General features: G+C 48.8%; 1 protein-coding gene across 5 annotated transcripts in view; it reads right to left on the bottom strand.

Annotated features, from left to right (window-relative positions):
- Positions 1–528: 528 nt before the first annotated feature.
- Positions 529–19378, bottom strand: part of LOC127478516 (USP6 N-terminal-like protein) — a 77881-nt gene continuing 59031 nt past the window's right edge. For 3 of the 5 annotated variants that reach the window (XM_051804346.1, XM_051804345.1, XM_051804348.1), the window contains 9 exons: positions 17071–17178; positions 13100–13209; positions 12429–12477; positions 10835–10955; positions 9887–9981; positions 8264–8329; positions 6784–6883; positions 5349–5501; positions 529–5160 (listed from right to left, as the gene is read on the bottom strand). In XM_051804346.1, coding sequence (XP_051660306.1) covers positions 3896–5160; positions 5349–5501; positions 6784–6883; positions 8264–8329; positions 9887–9981; positions 10835–10955; positions 12429–12477; positions 13100–13209; positions 17071–17178 — 2067 coding nt within the window. In that variant the 3' untranslated portion in view covers positions 529–3895. Of the gene's footprint in view, positions 5161–5348; positions 5502–6783; positions 6884–8263; positions 8330–9886; positions 9982–10834; positions 10956–12428; positions 12478–13099; positions 13212–17070; positions 17179–19378 lie in introns of all 5 variants that reach the window. The other 2 variants (XM_051804349.1, XM_051804350.1) reach the window with 1 other exon arrangement.

Raw genomic sequence — 19378 nt, 5'->3', positions numbered from 1 at the left:
CCAAACAAAAAAACTTGGCCAAAAAAGAAGCTGCAGAGGGGCTGCTGGGCAAGGGGCCATGTGTCAGATGGGATGCGCAGGAGCTGCAGGCAGGATACTGCCCTTTGCTCAGGTGGCAGAGGACAGGGCTATGTGGGATGAAACATTTTTCTTTCCACTGCTGCTGGGGATGCCTGGATTTAACTACAGTAGAAAAGCCGGGAGGAAAGCAGAGATGAAGTAGGGGGGACCCTCTGCAGCTGAAGCTTACCCAGGGAACCAGGCTAACACTTGGGAGAAGGCAACCAGTCTTGCTGCAGCTTCTGTCACTGTAATAAACCTCATGGAGTCTGATTTTATGCTAAACTTCTTTAACCATTATTATTATTATTACAACCATGTAAAACACAGCATCAAATACTTTGGACAGTTTGGATCAGCGTAAAAAGGAATGATAACTTTTCTCCCCCGAAAAAAACTTCCTTTAAAAAAAATAACCACACAGGAAAAAAAGCAAAAAAAAAAAAAAAAAGCACAGACATAACAATGTTTCTTTAAAGTAATAATTATAATACATTAGAAAGAGTCATGGAGGAAGCGTTCCACGCTGTAAACAAGAAAAGCAATTAAAAAGAAAAGCAGATGGTAGCCAGGTTCTCAAAGTGCACAGCTGAGAAACCCTGACCTCAACCACAGTCCCATACTGGAACTCAATTCCATGGTTCCTGCTGCTCACCGATGCTGCAGCCACTCAAAGTGCTCAATCACAAACAAACAACAAAAACAAACCAACCCCAAAAAAACCCAAACCCACAACAATGGTCTTTACATTGACATGGAAGACAGCAAGGCAAAGAGTTGTCTCAGGGCTGCGAGGGCTAAGACGGGGAGAGCTGCTTTCCCAAGTTTGCTCACAGTAAGAGTGCCTTTTGCCAAGGGGCTGACACTGTTATAAGAGGCTGGGCAGGGGGCAAGTGGCTTAGACCAGTTAATTTGGTAAGAGGCAAGTGGCTTAGGCCAGTTAATTTGTCCTGCTGAGCTGCCACCCTCATTCTTCCCTTCCTATTCCCCGTGAAAAGAGCTGAGGATGGGCCAGGTCCTGCCCATCCTGGCTGCCACAGACCTGCCCTGGCTGCACTTTTGTCTGCAGCAAGAGGCAGGTCTGCAGACAAGAGGAGGCAGGATTTGTCATCTCCTTGTAGATCATGCTTTGATGTGCTGAAGTAAGAGCATCACACCAAGGAAAGCAATGCATGCTGCTGGCTCCCAGCCAGCAGTGGCAAAGGGCCTCTTCCCAAACCTACCAGCTTTCAGGGCCTGTAGGTTGGAGAAGAGCTTCTTAGGTGGCACAGTGAGGAGCTCAAAGACCTTCCCAGCAAGAAGCACATTGGTGGAAAGGGGGAGCCTTTATTTGCCTGGTCCAAAGGTCACTGAAACCAGCTGGTGGCTTCCCCTAGGCGCAGAGGTGACTGAGGACCTTGCTGCTCATTCCCAGTAGGTCTTGAAGGGTAGGAACTGCCCCCTCAAAATTCATGTTGAACATCATACACCAAACGCTATGCAATGAGTACTATGCATTTGACAGCTCTCCAAAATTAGAGCAAACCACCTTCTTACATGTTAGTACTGCAAAACATCCCAGACATGCTGGATGAGGAGCCCAGGTGCACAAGCAACATGATGTGCCAAGGCTGTGTGCCTGAAATGAGGGAAAATAGGTCAAAATGAGGGGAAAGGTCTCCACTCCTGCACGCATGAGCCAAATGCTCAGATGCATTAGCAGGAGTCCTATGCAGGCTTCAAGGAGAGGACAGAGCCTCAGGCTACAGAAGCCAAGCCAAGATGTGACCAACAGCCCTCAGATGCTTCTCGTTGCTTCACAGTCAGCTCCAGTGGCCAGTGAGCTGCCAGCAAAAGGCAACGGATATCTGTCCTGAAATACTGCTCAGGTATTTTAACACACAAATAGGTTTAACTATGCAGAGTTACAGGAAAACATACTCTAAATTAAAAACAACTCAAGCACCATTGTCCTAGAAAGGACCAGTGGTGTCTCAAAACACAAATACTGAACATTCATAGAGCACTTTTCCTCAAACAGCAACACTTGACTCCTCACAACACCCCTGCGAGGTAGCTAATAGAGTTATCCCTGCTTTGCAGAGGGAGAGGACAGCCAAGGTTGGAAGCTCAGCAGAAGATGGGGCCTTGGACAGAGCAGGGGTTGCAACAGAAGCTGAGAGTGCTGTGGTCTGGCTGGCTACATCCAAACAAAGATCGGGTGCTCCCTTTGACACTCTTCCTGCTACAAACACAACCAACCACACGTACACAAGGCAAAATAAACCCTGATAAATCATCGAATCATAAAACGTGATGAATTGGAAGGGACCCATCAGGATCATCGAGTCCAACTCCTAGACTCCACTAAGTAATTTAGTGGAGGTTTGGTGCTGGGCTTTCATGTAGGCTTCAGATCAGGTTATGCTATTGAAGCAGCCTGTGAGATAAAAAAAATAGTTTTCTAAGTCTCCTTAGAAACTTAGAGGAGCTTTTGCTCAGAGTCTCTGTTGAAGGGGTGGTAATCTCACCTGCAGCCACCCCTTCTGAACTGCAAGGTCAAAAAGCACATCTAGACTGGTTTATTTCTTGCTTCTTCCACTGATCTACCTTCCTGATGAAGGCCCTTCAACCTCTAGGCATGCAGTAGATGCTGGAACAGGATTTTGGACCAGCTCTTTCAGTGGGGTGTGTCCCAAGGTCCCTGCACATCTCCAACCAATGGCAAGGGCTGTGCAGCAGCAACACTCTGGGATGGGGAGAAGACGGACAGGCCACCAGGACTTGGTGCATGTGGGCACCCATCATGCCCAGGTTTCCTTCCTTGGTTGTTAATTTCTGTGTGGTCTAAACGAGAAGAGCTGAGATCAGACCCTGGGCAATGTGCTCCCTTTCCCCAACTCCTATGCCCTTTCCACCCTGACACTTAACCTGCTCAAAGTAAAAGCGGACTTCAGCTTGGGCACTGTGATTAGATGCCATCGCACCTCCAGCAGCTTGCTCATGCTGACAGGCCTCCCAAGCCAGCAATCCCTTTTTCTGTTTGGCCAATAAAAAGGCAGCGAGCCTGCTCGCCACGCTGGACCTGCGAAGGAAAGGCCAGCAGAAAGGTCACTCAGCTCAAGAGACCAGGCTCAACATTCTTCACTAGCCTTCTCACCTTGAGAACTTGGGAAAAAATGACCCTGTTGGTGGTCCTCCACCGGGGTAACACCAAGCAGACGCCTTAGGGACTCAGCAGCTGTTAAACCTCTTCTCTGGGACACCATCCACCGCTGCGGCAGGAGCTGGGTACAGCTGGGCACTGCTTTGTGGAATTGCATAGAGGGAGCAGCAGGCCAGGATGCCGTGGCCCTGCCTGGAAATCCTGCTGCCTACAACCATGGGTCTGGGAAATGAAATAAAGATCTATTGCTACAAAGGCCTTTGAAACCAATGCTGTGGCTGTGCTGATGGGGCATTTTAAAGAAAGCATCTTGGATTCCTATGCCTTATGCCTGCTTCTCTGGCCATGGGTACCCATGGCAGGCAGGAGCAAAAGAAAACACGCAACACATTCACCAGCCCTGCCTCTTCCCCCAAGCCATGTGGCTCAGGGAGTTTTGAGGAACAAAACATGAAATCACTTTCCAATTTGTCCATAGGAAAGACGCAAATCCAATTTGTTGGTGTCTCCTGTTGCTGGTGGCCCCTGCTTCGTCTCCTCGCTGGGCACACGTACCAAAGCACAGCTCAACATAGGATGGCTGCTGTGCTGTCACCCCAACACAGCCCTGCTGAAGGATGGGGATCCTGTAAATGAGGCAGGGGTGCTGCTCCAGAACCCACTTCCTCTCCCTCGCCTCCCCCATCTCCACTAAAACGTCACTGATTTGGGCATCTTTGCCAGGGGAGGAGAGCCTGAAAGGAAACTGTTCTCTGAGTGAGATTTGACAACCTGTGGTGGTAATTTTGGTTTGGGGCTCAGAGGGGGTCGTGGGGCTTTCAGTGCGTTTAATGGTTTCTGGAGGCTTTTCTGGACATCTACTTCCTCCGGATCCGGCGTAAGAGTTGGTGGCGTGGAGGTGGCAGGCAGGGGGTGCCCAGTCTCTGACAGAGGCAATGCCACCTGCTTTCTGTTCAAGAAGTCCTGCTCTGTTGCATGGGCCAGGTGGAGGGGAGTGACAGTTTTGATAACGATGTAGGGGCTGTTCCCCTCCACCACAGGGGATGATGCCTGCTGGAAGGGGCAGCCCTCACCCAGCTCTGCTCCCTCCGGCTCGCTGCTGGATAAGATGGGCACGCTGCCTCCTGCCACCCTGTCCTTGGGCCAGTGCACAGTGCTGGCGGTGCTCCCCAGCCCATTCTGCAGGCTGGTGAGCTCTCCTGTGGACGCAGCTTTGGATGCTGAGCGCTTCAAGTCCATTTTGCCCGGCAGCACTGCTCCGCAGTGCTCCTGGTCCACTGCCTCCCTGCGCCCACCCTCGGGGGAGCCGTCGTTCTGTGACGTGCAAGAGAGACGCCGGCAGCTGCCCAGCAGGGGGTGGGGGGGTGCTTCAAGCGCTGCATCTTCACACAGGGAAGATGCTTGTTCTGCCGGCAGGGCAGCAGGATTTGGCTGCCATACTGCATCATCCGTAGTGGAAAGCTCAGCAGTGCTCAAGTCAGGAGGAGTTGGCCTGTTTTGGAGAGAGGAGTCTAAGGAGCTGTGCTCAGCTGGGGCATGGAGGGGGACTCCATGGTCCATCATGGCACAGTCAGGAGCAAGAGGAGGCTCCTCTGGAGGCAGGGCCGTGGGCAGGAGGTGATGATGGGCTTGTGTCTCGCCTTCCTTCAGAAGAGATGATGGCTGCCCGTCCACAATGGGCTCCACCCGGCCCTGCTCTTCCAGTGGCCGCCCACCAGGAGGAGGCAAGTTTGTTGCTTCCGCTGCTTCACTGCCCTGGAGAGTGGGAATCCTCTCTTCCACCACTGTCATTCCTCCTGGTCCCTCAGGAACTCTGTGAGGATGGGGCTCCCTGTCCAGGGTGTGCTCACCCGCCCGGCCATTCTGGCTGTTGGCTGCTGGGTTGTCCTTTACAGCTACTGGATTGAGAGAGAGCTCCAGGCCCAGGGGTTTCCTTGGAAACTCTTCAGGCTTTGCTGCATTGAAAGCAGAGAAAACAAAATAAGACCAAAATTGTGCATCAGTCCATTTCTGTACGCCCTGAATGCAAGGAAGGCAGATGCTCCACCCAACAGGTGCCAGCCTTTCTGGGCTGCCCCAGCTCCCAGCTAACCAGCGGGATGCTCTGGTCCCTGCTGGGCTGCCCACCTTCCCCTCTACCCACCTGGTGGTGGGAGGTCAAATTTCATCTTTCGCAGTTCAGTCATTGACACCTGCAGTTGCTCGATGACTGCATCGTCCTCATACTGCAGGGAAGCAGCAATTTTCTCCTGCAGAAACTCACGTAAATCTTCCAGTGTCATCTTCAGCAAGCGCTCTGGGGAACAGAAGAAAACAGTAATGATAGCAGCACAGCCAAATTGCAGGGTAGCATGAGCGTGGGTTGCACTGCTTTGGTTTTATCTGGGATTCTGCTGCTGTTCCCACTCTGCAGTGAGACAGCCTGAATGTTTTCGCCCCTCTCCCACCTTTCCACTGTTGCTCAGGGTCATCAATACATGTACATATCCCTGTGCCACCTCTGAGCAGTAGCTCTGCAAGGGCAGGACAATGGCAAGGCTGGGAGCTGTGCTGACAAGGATGCACGTTTTGGGCCATTTCTGGAAGTTCTCACCAATACCTCTAGGAGGAGGAAAAGCTCCATGAGACAGGCCCTGAGTGTCAGGCTGAACAGCTACTGCTGGCAGCTGCTACCACCAGCCAGGGATGCCAACCTGCACCAGCCAGCAGGCAGGGATGCAGGCAGAGGTGCTGGCCCTCACCAGGGTTGCAGGCAGGGGTGGGATACAGTCTGGAATGGGTTGCAGGAAGGGATGCCAATCTGCACCACACATTCCTCAGGGAGGAGAGATTTCACAGGCAAGCTGAAACATCTGCCTGCCTGCCAGTTTCCAGCTTTTTGCAGACAAACAGGATACTTCAAGATTTATTTCTGGATAGCCTGTTCTTCATTTAACTGAAGGAAGAGTGGGGGGCTGTTTGCAGAAGCCAACACACGCAGTCCCAAAAATCCCGCTGGCCTAAAGGTTTCCAGCACACACTCCTGCCCCAGATCAAGGTCACAGAGTGACAGAGCAGGGCTGCGATCTTATGGCAGGAGAGGGGTTCAAAGTCACAAAAGTCTCATGGCAGAAACATCAGTGCTCTAATGTTATGCAAGAAACCCAGGTTTTGATCAGTTTAGAAGTATATTAATGGATTTACTTCTCCTTCTACAGACTCTTCAGCTGAACCACCACCTAGAGTTCTGCAGACAGATGCTGCAAAGATGCAGCAAAGGAAGATGCTGCAAAGTGTGGCAATTGCTGTCGGTATTGCCCCTAAAAGCCTGTTGATAGAATATGTGGGGCACATACACAGAATATGTGTAGAAAGAGGCAGCTGGGAGCGTTGCAGGTGAGGTTTGTGTGTGATGAGCACAGCACATCAACCCTTGCAGCATCTCATTTCATCCCCAGAGCATCAGCTCGGGACTGTGACTTCTGTGGCCAGCGCAGGGCCTGGAGAAGGCTGGAAGTGGCCAGCAAGGCATTCTGGGTCGGCAGCCCAAGGGCAGCCCAACGCAGGGCCATGCGGGACACAGTCTGCTGGGACCTTACTTTTGTGCAATTTGAGGATGGTGTAAGCCATGGCTGTCAGCACACGCTCCCCTTCCAGGATGTAGATGTCCCACAGCCGCAAGGTGAGGGTGAAGGGCGTCTGTTTCAAATACACAAACAAATACACATAAGGGATGATGATACAGAGGTTGGTGCCATCACTACACCCCCTTGCACCAAAACACACAACACAGCTAGGCTCTGGAAGTCATGAATTCATCTATTACACAGAAATATATCTTTTCATCTATGGTTTTGCCTTAAAGCTAACAACCTTGGGTGGCTGGGAAAGTACTTAAAACCCATCCATGAATGCAGAAAAATGAGAAGCTTTCCTCACAAGCATGCTAGCACATGGATTCCCCTATCCTGGAGGGAGCACCATCATCTTTCAGCCTTGCAAGCACACAAAACAACTCCTGTATGCATCCAAATTTCTCAAAAGAGCTATTTAGGGGATAGGTCTGAAAGCCCAATGATGCCTCACTAAGCATTAAAAAATCACTCATTTGGTGTCCAGAGGAGTGGTTTTCCTTATACACAGACTTAGTTCTGCCTGCTAGAAACACCTCTGCAAGAGGTTTTCATTTGCACCCACACCCAATCTGACAAACAGGAGTGAACTGATATCCAAAGTGATGGAGGAGCCTTATACCTCCCAGCAAAGATCTAAGGCATCTCACTAACAAAAAAGTCTGTACTGGTCCTACTGTGACATGTAAGTTCAAATTTAGGATGCTGCACTCCAGACTTTGGCACAACTGACCATTGCAGCTCTTTTGCCACATGCTACTGCAGACTTTGCATTTTATGCAGCTTTTAGTGGAAGACTGCAAAGCAGTGAGTCCCCTCTCAAGGGGAGGAGGTCATCCACTGTTTTACAAGAGACAGGGCATCAGAAAATTGAGACTGGGGCACACAGATGTCCTAAACATTAGCAAGTCTGGACATTGCATTCAAGTGTGCAAGCAGAATACTGCCCCTAAAAATAAAGTAGTCTTGGCTCAGGACTGGCAAATTAGCTCTGAACAAATCAGGGCAATTTTCTCATGCTTTCACACGTTTCCAGTCCCAGCCCTCTCGTCTGCCTGCAGCTGCTACACTGCTATTTGTTGAAGTTTGTGCCCCCAGCTCTTCTCCTCCCTATGCTGTTTCCAGAGCCCAAGTGAGGTTAATTACCTTTGCAGCAGTGCCAGTGGGCAAAAGAAAGATCTCTCCCAAGTTTAAAGCTCATGCTGCTGCTGCTGAGCCATCTCCCAGCAACTGCTTTAGATGAGGCAGCAGGAATTGGTTTGTCATCAGTGACATGCAGTTATTTTTAGCTTCTCCTTTATTAATTTGTCTTATGAGAATGTACATAGTATCCCACCTTATAAAATATTAACACTTTCTTCAAAGTATGATATTTAGAAAAAATCCCTGGCAGATTAACCATGCATGCAAACAGCAGAGCAGCAAAAAACCCCCAGAGCATCCTCACCCGGTCAATGAAACACTGCAGGAACCACTTGGTTGTATAAATCCCTGTAGTCATCTGCTCTTTGTCCTGGGGGGAGACAGCAAAGAGAGACAGGCTTTCACCAGGGTGGCTGCTGGAAGTTCAAACAGCTCATAAGGCTTTGGGGGAGGTTGGTTGGTTGGTTGGTTGGTTGGTTCATTAATGCTGGGGTCTGGGTTGCAGGATCTGGCTGTGGTTTGTCTCCCAACAAAGCCCCTGCTTTAAATACCAGTTTTGAAGCCCTCCTTTGGCCAATCCTCGATGTCGACAGACTTCAGTTACAACTTGGGACAGGAATTTCTAGGAGAAGCTTTTCTGGCCTGGTACCTACTCCAAGGGATTTACAAAAACCTTTGAGGAACCCAAACCACTCACTCCTTGCAGATGACCATTTTTGTTTCCATAGCAATTCCCATGCAAGCCTCTCCGAGCACAGTCAAGCCAGCTTTAAAAGCACCACCTCATTTGCATGGCATGGCATGGCTGCTGCAGGAGCAGGACAGCCTGACAGGCTAAGGAAAGCTCTTAGGAAGTCTTAAAAACCTCACCATCATCACCCCTGTCTAACGGTGCTGGATGCACAGTGCTCTGCCCGTGCACAGAACTGACATAACCGCTGCTGCAAAGCCAACAGAGCGGTGGGGGTGGGAAGAGAAAGAAGCCCATGGGATTAACGTCTGACTCAGGCCTTTGCTCTTGACTGGTGCTGAGTACCTGCAACCCTGGAGAGCCTTCAGGAGCAGGAGGCATGAAGCAGCTTTCAGAGTTATTCCCACCCTCCCTCCTCTGCTGGTGACCATAATTAAGTGAAAACCTGTCCTGGCCCTGTTTCACTTTTACAGGCAGGTCTGGCTCGTTTGTAGTATGGAGTAAGAGCTGTTGGAACTGATGGAAATATAAGCAGCTTTTCCTGGAGCTGGGGGCCACCAAGCCCTTTGGTAGCATAAGAAAACTTTAGGAGTCTGGCCACTGAATGCCAACTGTCTACAGCAAATGCAAGGGTGGACAAGGCAAAAAAAAAAAAGGGAGCAGGTGTTGCAAAACAGTTGCCTAAGATGTTAGACTGCAGTCGGTGTGTCCTGCAGATGCTTCTCCAGCTATCAAACAGGCCTGTACCATCTGCTAGAAAGAAAACCAACTGGACATGCCTGAGCAACAAAACACAACAGCAAATCTTATGTGTCTCCTGTCTTTAAAAAACAGCAAAGCACTTGGAGCTAATAATTACTGAATTAAGACTCCAGAAAATTCAGCATCAGACTTTGGGCTTTGCAGCTGGTATAAGAACACAGTCCAGCCTCACTGCTGTATGGAACAGCTCCTTCTGCTGCAGGCCCTGTAAGCCTTTCTGCCTGGCTTTCCTAGGGAAGCCTTTAGATTTTAGCAGTCCCTCCACTAATGATGACCAGCAAGCGAATGATAACCATTTGCCTCAGCAAGGTTGGGGCACTCCATTTAATAAATGCTTGCCTCTCTGTGGCTGAAGCAGTCCAACATGGTTAGAAGTATGTTCAGTTGTGCATCTGTTTGGCAGAACATTACATTAACTGCTTTAGCATTAAAATGGGGTATTATTTTATAGGAAGACTGATAGCAAAGAGATACCATGTGCTTCTTCAGTTTGGGAAACAGTTTGTTTAAAATCTGTTCGTGGTGAGCTTGAAACCTCTGCAGCTTCGGGAACCCAGGAATGAAAAAACCTTAACAAGAAAAGATGAGAGAAATAAAAAATAATCAGAAAAGCTCTGGAGCAGGGACAGGGACAGCCTGATTTTCTAGAAACTCATCTCTTCAATTGCCTGTTGAAGTCAGCTGGACCACAGGGAGCCCAGCTACCTCTCTCCCAGAGTCCGTCCTTCACTCCATCTACATGGACAATGGGACCCTCAGACCAACCTCAGCTGGTCCTTCTCAACCAGCCCCATGGACCAGACCATGCACCTTCCCCAGCCCACCTGCCTGAGACTTGGCTTGGCCAAGACCTCTCTGAACACACTTCAGTGCTCACCAAGGTTCAGAGAAAACCTGAAGATGTTTGAACACTACAAGCTTGTGCAGTGCCCTGTAATCTCAGTTAATCACATTTAAGACTGTCCAGAGTTATCAAGGCTTAGCCCTCTGCCCATAAAATAACCACAAGTAAGATGAAAGGATCTTTAATTCGTTTGAAGTAAAATAATACAGCACATGTGGTGGACTTACATCCACATTTAATGGATGCTCTTGGATGTACTTCTGTGAGACTTCTTATAAACTCATAATCTTGAGTTAATTTACTGCCAAGGGCAAAGCACTCTGGAGGGAGGATAACACCTCTGTGGAAGTGTTAATTACTGAGCACTAAAGCTCATTGTCGATAAAACTAATTTTTTTCTGATAAGAACTTGTCTGCCTCCAAGAGCAAAGTTCAACTCCATAGTCAGGCTGCGTATATAGTTAAGCCTTACCCACTTTAATTAAACAAGTATGTGAGGAGAAACAAGGCTCTACTGACCAACTAAACAGCCTTCCCTTCTGTTGCCAGACACCCATCCACATCCCCCCCAGCCTTACCGTGCATGGCGTGTCGCTGATTGGTCAGCAGCTGTGCCAGTGCCCAAAATGCATCTTCTTCATTCAAGTACATCAGGAGGATGGCTGCAATCTGGCTCATCCCTTGGCAGTAGCTCACTTCCTGCAAGAGCCAAGAGGGACACGCTTACTACCATAATGCTAAAACTGTAGAAGCAGGTCAGGCTGCCGATGCTTCCCTCTCCTCTTTCAAGGTTTGCCCTGTTTCAATGTCTTTACCATTTATGTCCAAATTCACAGCTCCCACATGTCTACAGCATCTACTACATCACTGACTCACAGTAGATTGGGTTGGAAGGGACCTGCATAATCATTTCGCCCAACCCCCCTGCCATGCACAGAGACACCTTCCACTGCACCAGGTTGCTCAAAGCCCCATCCAACCAGGCCTTGAACACTGCCAGGAATGGGGCATCCACAGCTTCTCTGGGCAACCTGTTCCAGTGCATCATCACACTCATTGTGAAAAACGTCTTCCTTATGTTCAAGCTAAACATATCTCTTTCAGTTTAAAAATGTTGCCCCTTGTCCTGTCACTACGTGCCCTAATAAAAAGTCTTTCCATCTTTTTTTTTTATAACACCCTTTTATATATTAAAAGGCTGCAATGAGGTCTTTCCAGAACCTTCTCTTCTCCAGGCTGAACAATCCCAACTCTGACCCTTTCTTAACAAGAGAGGGGTTCTGGCCCTCTGACCATTTTTGTGCCCTTCCTCCAGACCTGCTCTAACAGGGCCTCCAGCAGGAGGTGAGGGGTTTGAAGGCAATGTTACCCCACCATGCCTCTGCTCCCTGCTCAAGCCTGGAGGGTGAGGGACAGAAACCCAACATAAGAGGTGCCTGCAGCTACTTCAAGGAGATGGGATGACAAACAGCATGTGACTGATGCTGTTTTGGATTCCTTCAGCCATATGAGCACTGAAGTAATTAAACAATAAATAAATGTGATAAGCATTTATCTGGTATGAGGGAGGCTCCTTGACTAACCCCTTGAGCATCTTCTGTGCCTCATGGGGTAACTGTCCCCTCCCGGAGATGGAGGCTGTAGGTTCAGCTGCTAGTTTAGGCTTATTCTGCCTATGCCCTTCAGCTAAAAAATGACTGGTTTGCTGAAATAAGTCAGTGTTTATAACAAGGAATGCCATTTGGTGTAAGACAAGAAGGCAGAAACATGGCAGACTACCAAGAGACTAACTAGTGTTGCTGGAAAGCCAAAGGGCAATCCCCTGTTCTTTGCTGACTCTCACCCAAACTGAATCTGCCAGATGTCATTTACCAGGTGACAAAACGAACAAAGGAATGAAACAACTATGCAAAGACTCCTGTACTGCCTGAGAGTCTTGCAGCTGTCTGTATAAGCCAGCATTAGGACTTAAAATTGGAATTACCACTGGTTAAATATGTGTGTGTCTATTTTATATATATATATATATAAAATAAATATTTTGTATATATATATACATACAAACATACTTGTCTACATATATATATAAAATGCTTTTTAAAAATCTTTACATATATATATATATACATGTAAAGCACAACACTATTCATGTTGACTGGACTTACTACTTACGGTGTTATAAACAGAGTATGCTGACAAGACATGGAAGAGTGCCTGTTGCCTGGGGAGAAAGAAGGATATTAAAACACTTGAGCCCAAAGTCTCCAGCTTTGTGACCACATCAATGCATACACAGAGAGCAAAGACCCTGAAAACACCCAGCCAATTATGCCTTTTGCACAGGAGCCTCCTGCAAGGAGCAGGTCTCACAAAACTAGAAAGCACTTCCTCAGAGACTGTGTAGGGCAGCGAGGTGTGACTCATCCAAGTGACAAAGCCACTTTGTCAAACCTCTCCGACTCCATCTGTTGTGGAGACCCCGTCCCACCCAGATCCTGATGGGCCCACTCCATCATCCCAGCCATCCCAAACCAAGCCCTCTGTAACCTTGGGGGACAAGGCACTGCAACAGGCTGGTGGTGCTTGGCTCAAGAACTGGGGCTGAATGTGGTGCAGTGTGGACCTCTCTGAAGGGAGAATCAGCAGCCCAACATGTGTGGGTTGTATTGCGTGGTGAGGGTTTGAGGAGCAGGCAGAGATGGCTTTGCTCTCCTGTGAGCTGCTCTGAGCCAGGGTGCTGGTGGCCACCCCAAACCAGGGGACTGCTGGCCCCTCTCCAGCTCATCCCCCCATATCCACTGTCACCGGCGTCTGTATAGCCCCGCGAAGCCTCCTGTACTCACTTCACTCCGTAGCGATCCCGAAACATGATGTGGTTTCGGAAGGTGCGGTTAACATCCAAATCTATCTGCTTGATTTCCGATGAAAAACACTTTGCTTGTTCTTTCATTTGCTGGACGGGACAGGGACAGACAAGAGGCAGAAGTCAGACACCATCTAAGTCCATGCCTCTCCCCCTACAGTGGGAAGTCAGGCTTCCTACAGCAGGAGTGGCAGCTTGTGAGCTGCACAGAGGTATCCAGAGCAGGGGACATTGCCACCTTTCAGTAAGCAATGATATGCAGCCTGGAGGTGAATCCCCAACCCCTTGTCTGTGCTGCTGGCCCAGGAGAAGGGGACGACCCCACATTCACACGTTACGACAGTGGCAGCTGCCAACCCAGCCTTCGCCCATCTTCCAATGCAGATACTGAGTTTTCAGAATCTAAAACCTTTACAATTAAATTCCACTTTGATTTATTTTGATTTCTTTGTCCGGCTGGCTATCATAAAGCATTGAGAGCTCTGTTAGTGCTTAAGGAATGATAAACTTCCTTAAGGAACCAACATGCAGGTGTACACACTGAGTCCCTGAGCTTTTCAAAGGCTCAGTCATAACAAAGTCCAAACTGTTATAACAGACTCTGAAATGATCTCCAACTACTACTCGCCCTGCAGAAGAGAATCATATAAGATTTAAGGAGTTTCCATTAGAAAAGCAGTTCTGGGGTATTCCCTTGGACTGGTGCAAATTTAAAGAAACCAGCAGAGACCAGAAGAGAAACTAAACCCAAAACCAAGAACTCCCATGTTCCCTCCCATGCTGGTTAATCATTTAAGGCAGCATCACATAGACAAAAGACTTAAGTCCAGTGCAAAAAAATGAAAATTCAAATGAAAGTTAAGACCCCCTCAACCAATTGTGCCCTCAGAGTTTCAAGCTGAAGATGCTCCATGGACAAATCCCACCACAGTCCCATTCGTAACCCACTGTTCAGCCCTGTGCTGCAGGCAAAGGCCATTATGCAATAGCCAAGGATCTCATCTCACAGCCTTTAGATACTGCCAGTGATCCTGCCCTCCTCCTTTGATAGCTACGGAGCCAACTGCATGAAGAAAATACATTTTGTGACTGAGCTCGGGCAGACTGAAATCCACCGGCAGGTTCGAGGCAGCGGAGATGAACAGCAAGCCCACCCTGCCTTAAGCCCAGGTTCAGGACCCCTCCTGGGCTGACACAGGAGACAGAAAATAACACATCTGCACAGATGCTTATTATCTGCTCCAGCAGCTTCCATCCTATGAATGCTTGTCAGCCTGATACCAGGTGCCTCCATGCTGTTGTTGACCTCCTGAGGTGGCCACATCAGCTCTGGGGAACATCAAAAGGTCAACATTTTGGGCAGTCACAGCATCTTGGGAATATTAACTCCAACCTTGAAAGCAACTGTGTGGAGAAGCAACAGTATAAGGGCTATTTTGAATTTTTGCCTGCACAAGACAAGGGAGGATAAAAGCAGCCGCAGAGTGAAGGTCTGATGAAGAACATAATTTCCCTGCTGTAAATACTGTGCTCTCTGCATCTTATGGATACTTGTCCTCTATAAAGCAAATAGACTACCTGAGAGAAGAGGATTATTCATATCCACTGGGTCAGTTCAGTTCAAATTTCCCCGTTAAAGTCCCTCTTGTTTTCCCTGCCAGAATAACATGGCAATCTCTCAAAGACTGTAAATAACCCTACTTCAGTTTGTTTTGAAGTACTGCATCTGAATAGCAGGTAGGTTGCACAGCACTTTGTCGTCTCCATGCACTCAGAAGACTTTAGTAATTGCGCAGATGTTAAAAAAGAAAACCCAGGTTGGGTTATTCTCCTTTTTTTCCTCTTTAAGTATACTGGGGGTTCCACAGCTGCTCTGCAGTTGCTCTGCTGAGCTCATTAGCACTGTGAGCCCTGCAAGCTGGTGGCAGAACAGAGGCTGGGAAGCTGAAGGTCCTGTCCCAGAGACCTTGTACAAAGCAGCGGGTAAAAGCCAGGATGCCTCTGCTCTGCCCCATGGCCAAGATGTTTCTCCTGCTGCCTTCTCAGCTCCCCTCAAGCCCTCCAGTTGTGACTAACAAACCCCAGAGGAGCAGAGCATCACAACCACATCAAAACTAAGCATGGCATGTCCCGTGGTAGCCTCCGGGCTTTTGTGCTACAGTTCACACCCCAGGGAGAAATGGGGTGGCCTTGGGACCAGCCCCTACATGACTCAAGTCTGAGGCTTAGTCCCTTCTTGAAAGCAAAACCCCTCATCCAGGATCAGCACTGAGCCTCTCCTGGAGGAAATTAGGAGAGAGCTAATTACTGGCAGCAGGTGGCACCAAAGAAGAGGCAGATTAAGATGAGCTTGTAGAGGGTTTGCATCCAGCAAAGCTTATTAGCCCTGAAGCTCCTGTTTATCGCAGACCCCTCTGGAGCACAGATAAACTCCTTTCGACTTTCATTTGCTTGGATTGCTTCCCTGCCTGTGTAGCACAGCTTCGAGGGAGGGAGTACAATTTTAATCTGTGTTCTGGGAGATCTTCCTTATCTCTGCTGACTGCAGTGAGCCCAGCCCGCCTTCCCCAAGCCCCTGCCTGTGCCCCCATCCCAGCGGCACCTCGCCAGTAACATCTATGCCTGACTGACTATAATGAGCGTTATCATCATCCCGCTTAATAGGCAGGGATTTTTAGAAATACCTGCTGGAAGCAGCACTCAACCTCCTGCCTCTGAAAAATAATTGTCTCCACAACACCTCGCCCTGGTACGTGATGCAAGCTAAATCACAACAGAGGTTTGGAAAATAAGTTAATTATCAACCAAAGGCTACCATACTGCCTATGGAAAGGAGCCAAAACACCGGAAATAAAAATAACAAATACAAGAAGCCCTGTCACTTGGGTTCCTGTTCAATGCATGCTACAGAAACTGCTTATTTAATGACATGGAATCCAAGCCTGAAGCATGCAGCGCTCTGGTAGGAAGCAATGCAAGGCAGGCTTTTCTCCTACTTGCAGAGAAAAGAAGTGATTTTTAACAGAAAAGTAGTTTTTAATATTGATTTTTAATAGAAACGTTCACAACAGTTATAAAGAATTGAAGATGGAAGATAAAAGAATCCCCTTCAATCCAAGCTCTCCCAATGCTGTCAGTTAACTTTTGGCTGCACATCTAAGTGGTAAGCCAGGACCCTGTGCTCAGAATTAAACCAACTTACAAGATCTGCCTTCACCCCACCCTTATTTTGGTTTCTTGACTAACAACCGATTGCTGGCTGGTTTAGGGCTTCTCACCTTGCTGCACCTGGGGATTTCAAACTTTCAAGCACACACAGAGGTTTGGGGTACCCCCATCTAGCACCTACCTGCTCCAGGGTACTCGTGACTACTCTGCATCACCCCAGGGAGCTCAGGGAACTGTGAGCGGTACCTTTGCTAAGCCTTCCCTCACTTTTGCCTGCATCTCTCCCTAAAGATGCAATAAAACTGACAGCAACTTTGCTTGCAACTCCCAGCACAACAGATGGAAGCAACATATTACAGAAAGCAGCCAGCTAACATGCTAAAAGACCCCAGCTTGATGTACTTCCACTGATAAAGAGTTTATACCACTTGTGTTTTCAGTCCCCACTGAAAACGCAAAGGGTATAAAACGCCTTTCCTCCTCAGAGGTCGCAGAAGTTCACAGACAGGATGAGGCCTCACCACCAGCACACACCCTAGGGCACTCACCACGCTGCTACCCTGTGAGGGAGCACACAGGGGCCATGCAATTCTCCTGCCCATTAAAGCATCCCCACAAGAACTCCCATTTCTCTCCTGCCCATGCCAGTGGAGATGGAGACGCCTGCATGCACCACGGGTCCAACTTGCCCTGACTGATGAAGCCCCACCTAACCAGCCTCCCCAACCAATCTAGCCTCCTCATCACCTTGCTCTTGTTGTCTTTGCCAGGAAGAGCTCATACCTCGTATTTTCCTTCGTTCTCCTTCTTCATCTTCTCGACATCCAACAGAAGTGACCAGACCTGGCCTCTCACTTGGAGTGGGATCCCTTTGTACACTCGCCGGCACATCTGCAGGGAAGGAAACGTGTGCAAGGTTAGCTGGTCCTGCTGGTGGCAGAACAGATTTTCTCCATGGTTTGCTGGGGCAGATCAGCAGCCATCTGAGCAGACACCCCAACCGGTCACTTCATCTGCCTGCACTGGCGCATCTGATGGATGAGCTGACTACCTGCATCCATTGAAGACGACTACTCAGTCAAAATCATATAATCATGGCACCATAGAACAGTTTGAGTTGGAAGGAACCTTACAGATCATCTATTTCCAACACCTGTTTCCTGCCATGGGCAGGGACACCTTCCACTACACTGGGTCGCTCATAGCCCCATCCAACCTGGCTTTGAACACTTCCAGGGGTGGGGCAGCCACAGCTTCTCTAGGCAATCCATGCCAGTGCTTCACCACCCTCACAGTAAACAATTTCTTCCTAACATCTAATCTAAACTTGCCCTCTTTTAGTTTAAAACTGTTCCCTCTTGTCCTATCACTATCTTCCCATGTAAAAAGTTGCTCTCCCTCTTTTTTTATAAGCCCCTTTTAAGTACTGGAAGGCCACTAAGAGTTCTCCCTGGAGCCTTCTCTTTTTCAGGTTGCACAACCTAGCTATCTCAACCTATCTGCAGTGGAGAGGTCTTTGTTAGGAAGCATTGCTCCTGAGCTTGGGGGAGGCAATGCCTGAATATCAGCCAGCTTCCTTGGATGCCTCTTCCCTCCAGGGCTTTATCCCATGGTACTCTCCCAAGCAGATCCTTGAAGAGGACAAAGTCTGTTCTCCTGAAGTCCAGGGTAGTGAGCTTGTACATCCTCCTTGCTGCCCTAAGGATCTTGAACTCCAGCATTTCATGGCCGCTGCAGCCAAGGCTGCCCTTGAACTTCACATTCCCCACCAGCCCCTCCCTGTTGGTGAGAACAAGGTCCAGCATAGCATCTTCTCCTCGTTGGCTCCTCTGTCATTTGGAGAAGGAAGTTATCATCAATGCATTCCTCCCATATTGCTTATGCCCTGCTGTGCTGTCCCCTCCAGCAGATATTAGGGTGGCTGAAGCCCCCCATGGGGACCAGAGCTCACGAACATGAGGCTGCTCTAACTGTCTCCAGGGCCTCATGTGCTCAGTCTTCCTGGTTGGATGGCCTGTAGCAAACCCCCACTAAAACAACACTTGTCCCTGTCCTCCCTTTAATCCTGACCCACAAGCTCTCTGCTCCTCGTCCATTCCCAAGCGGAGCTCCATGCACTCCTCACTGACAGAGTGTGACACCCACTCCTCATCTCCCCTCCCTGTCCTTCCTAAAGAGCCTGCATCCTTCCATTCCAACGTTCCACTCCAGTTACAGAAGCCACCCCACTATGTCTCCATGATGCCAATAGGATCATAGCTCTGCAGGCATGCTTGCCCTTGGACTCATCTTCAAAGACCAGATGCAGCACCCTTGGCTTTGAAGCCTTTGATCTGACCTGGCATAGCTGTTCTCATCTAGATGCTCAGGGACTGACAGAAAAACACATTTTTCCTTGGAGAGGAGAGCCCTCACCATGAGAGCCACAAAGATGTGTCCACAGCAGCTTCACAGTTTGACAAATGGCAAAGCAGATTGCAGGCTACACCAAGGGCTCTCCCCTGAACGTGCAGGGCACTCACCAGGCAAAGAGGGGGATTGGTGACAAACATGCACATGTTCACTTCATCTCACAGATGCTTCTTTCCTTTTTCTTGCCATAAAGCCCTTTCTCTCTAAAGAGACCATTAAATTTCAGTGCAAAATGGAAAGAAAAAAAAAGCTTTTGTTCCATTGCTGACTTCTTCCATTAAAAGAAAATGCTTCATAAAAAAGAAAAAAAGCTCCATTTTGGAGTATTTTCCACCCTTTCATTCATCCCACCCGTGAAATGCCTTGCAGCTGCAGCACAAAACCAACTGGAGCACTCCTCCAGGCTCCTGAGGACCTGCAGCACATGCCCAACCTCCAGCCACGGAGGGTATTTATGTTGTGATGTGGTGCTCCCTCAGAACCAGACAATCCCTTGCAAGGGGACAGAAGTGCTGGATTTTCAGTCATAGGAATGAGCTCGAGGCTGAGCAGGGCAGCACCCAACCAGGCAATCAGCTTGAGCTACTGTCACTGCCTGGTACAAATGTACCTGCCCACCTTCAAAATCCCTCTTTTTTTTTTTCCAAAGGTTGTTCTGCTTCATGCAATCCAGGCTGAT

Source organism: Manacus candei, unplaced genomic scaffold (assembly GCF_025592945.1).
Source record: "Manacus candei isolate 608988 ecotype Guabito, Panama unplaced genomic scaffold, ASM2559294v1 h1tg000060l, whole genome shotgun sequence".
Taxonomy (NCBI): Eukaryota; Metazoa; Chordata; class Aves; order Passeriformes; family Pipridae; genus Manacus; species Manacus candei.
Note: the sequence above shows the minus strand (reverse complement) of the source record. Positions and strands in the feature narration are given on the sequence as shown.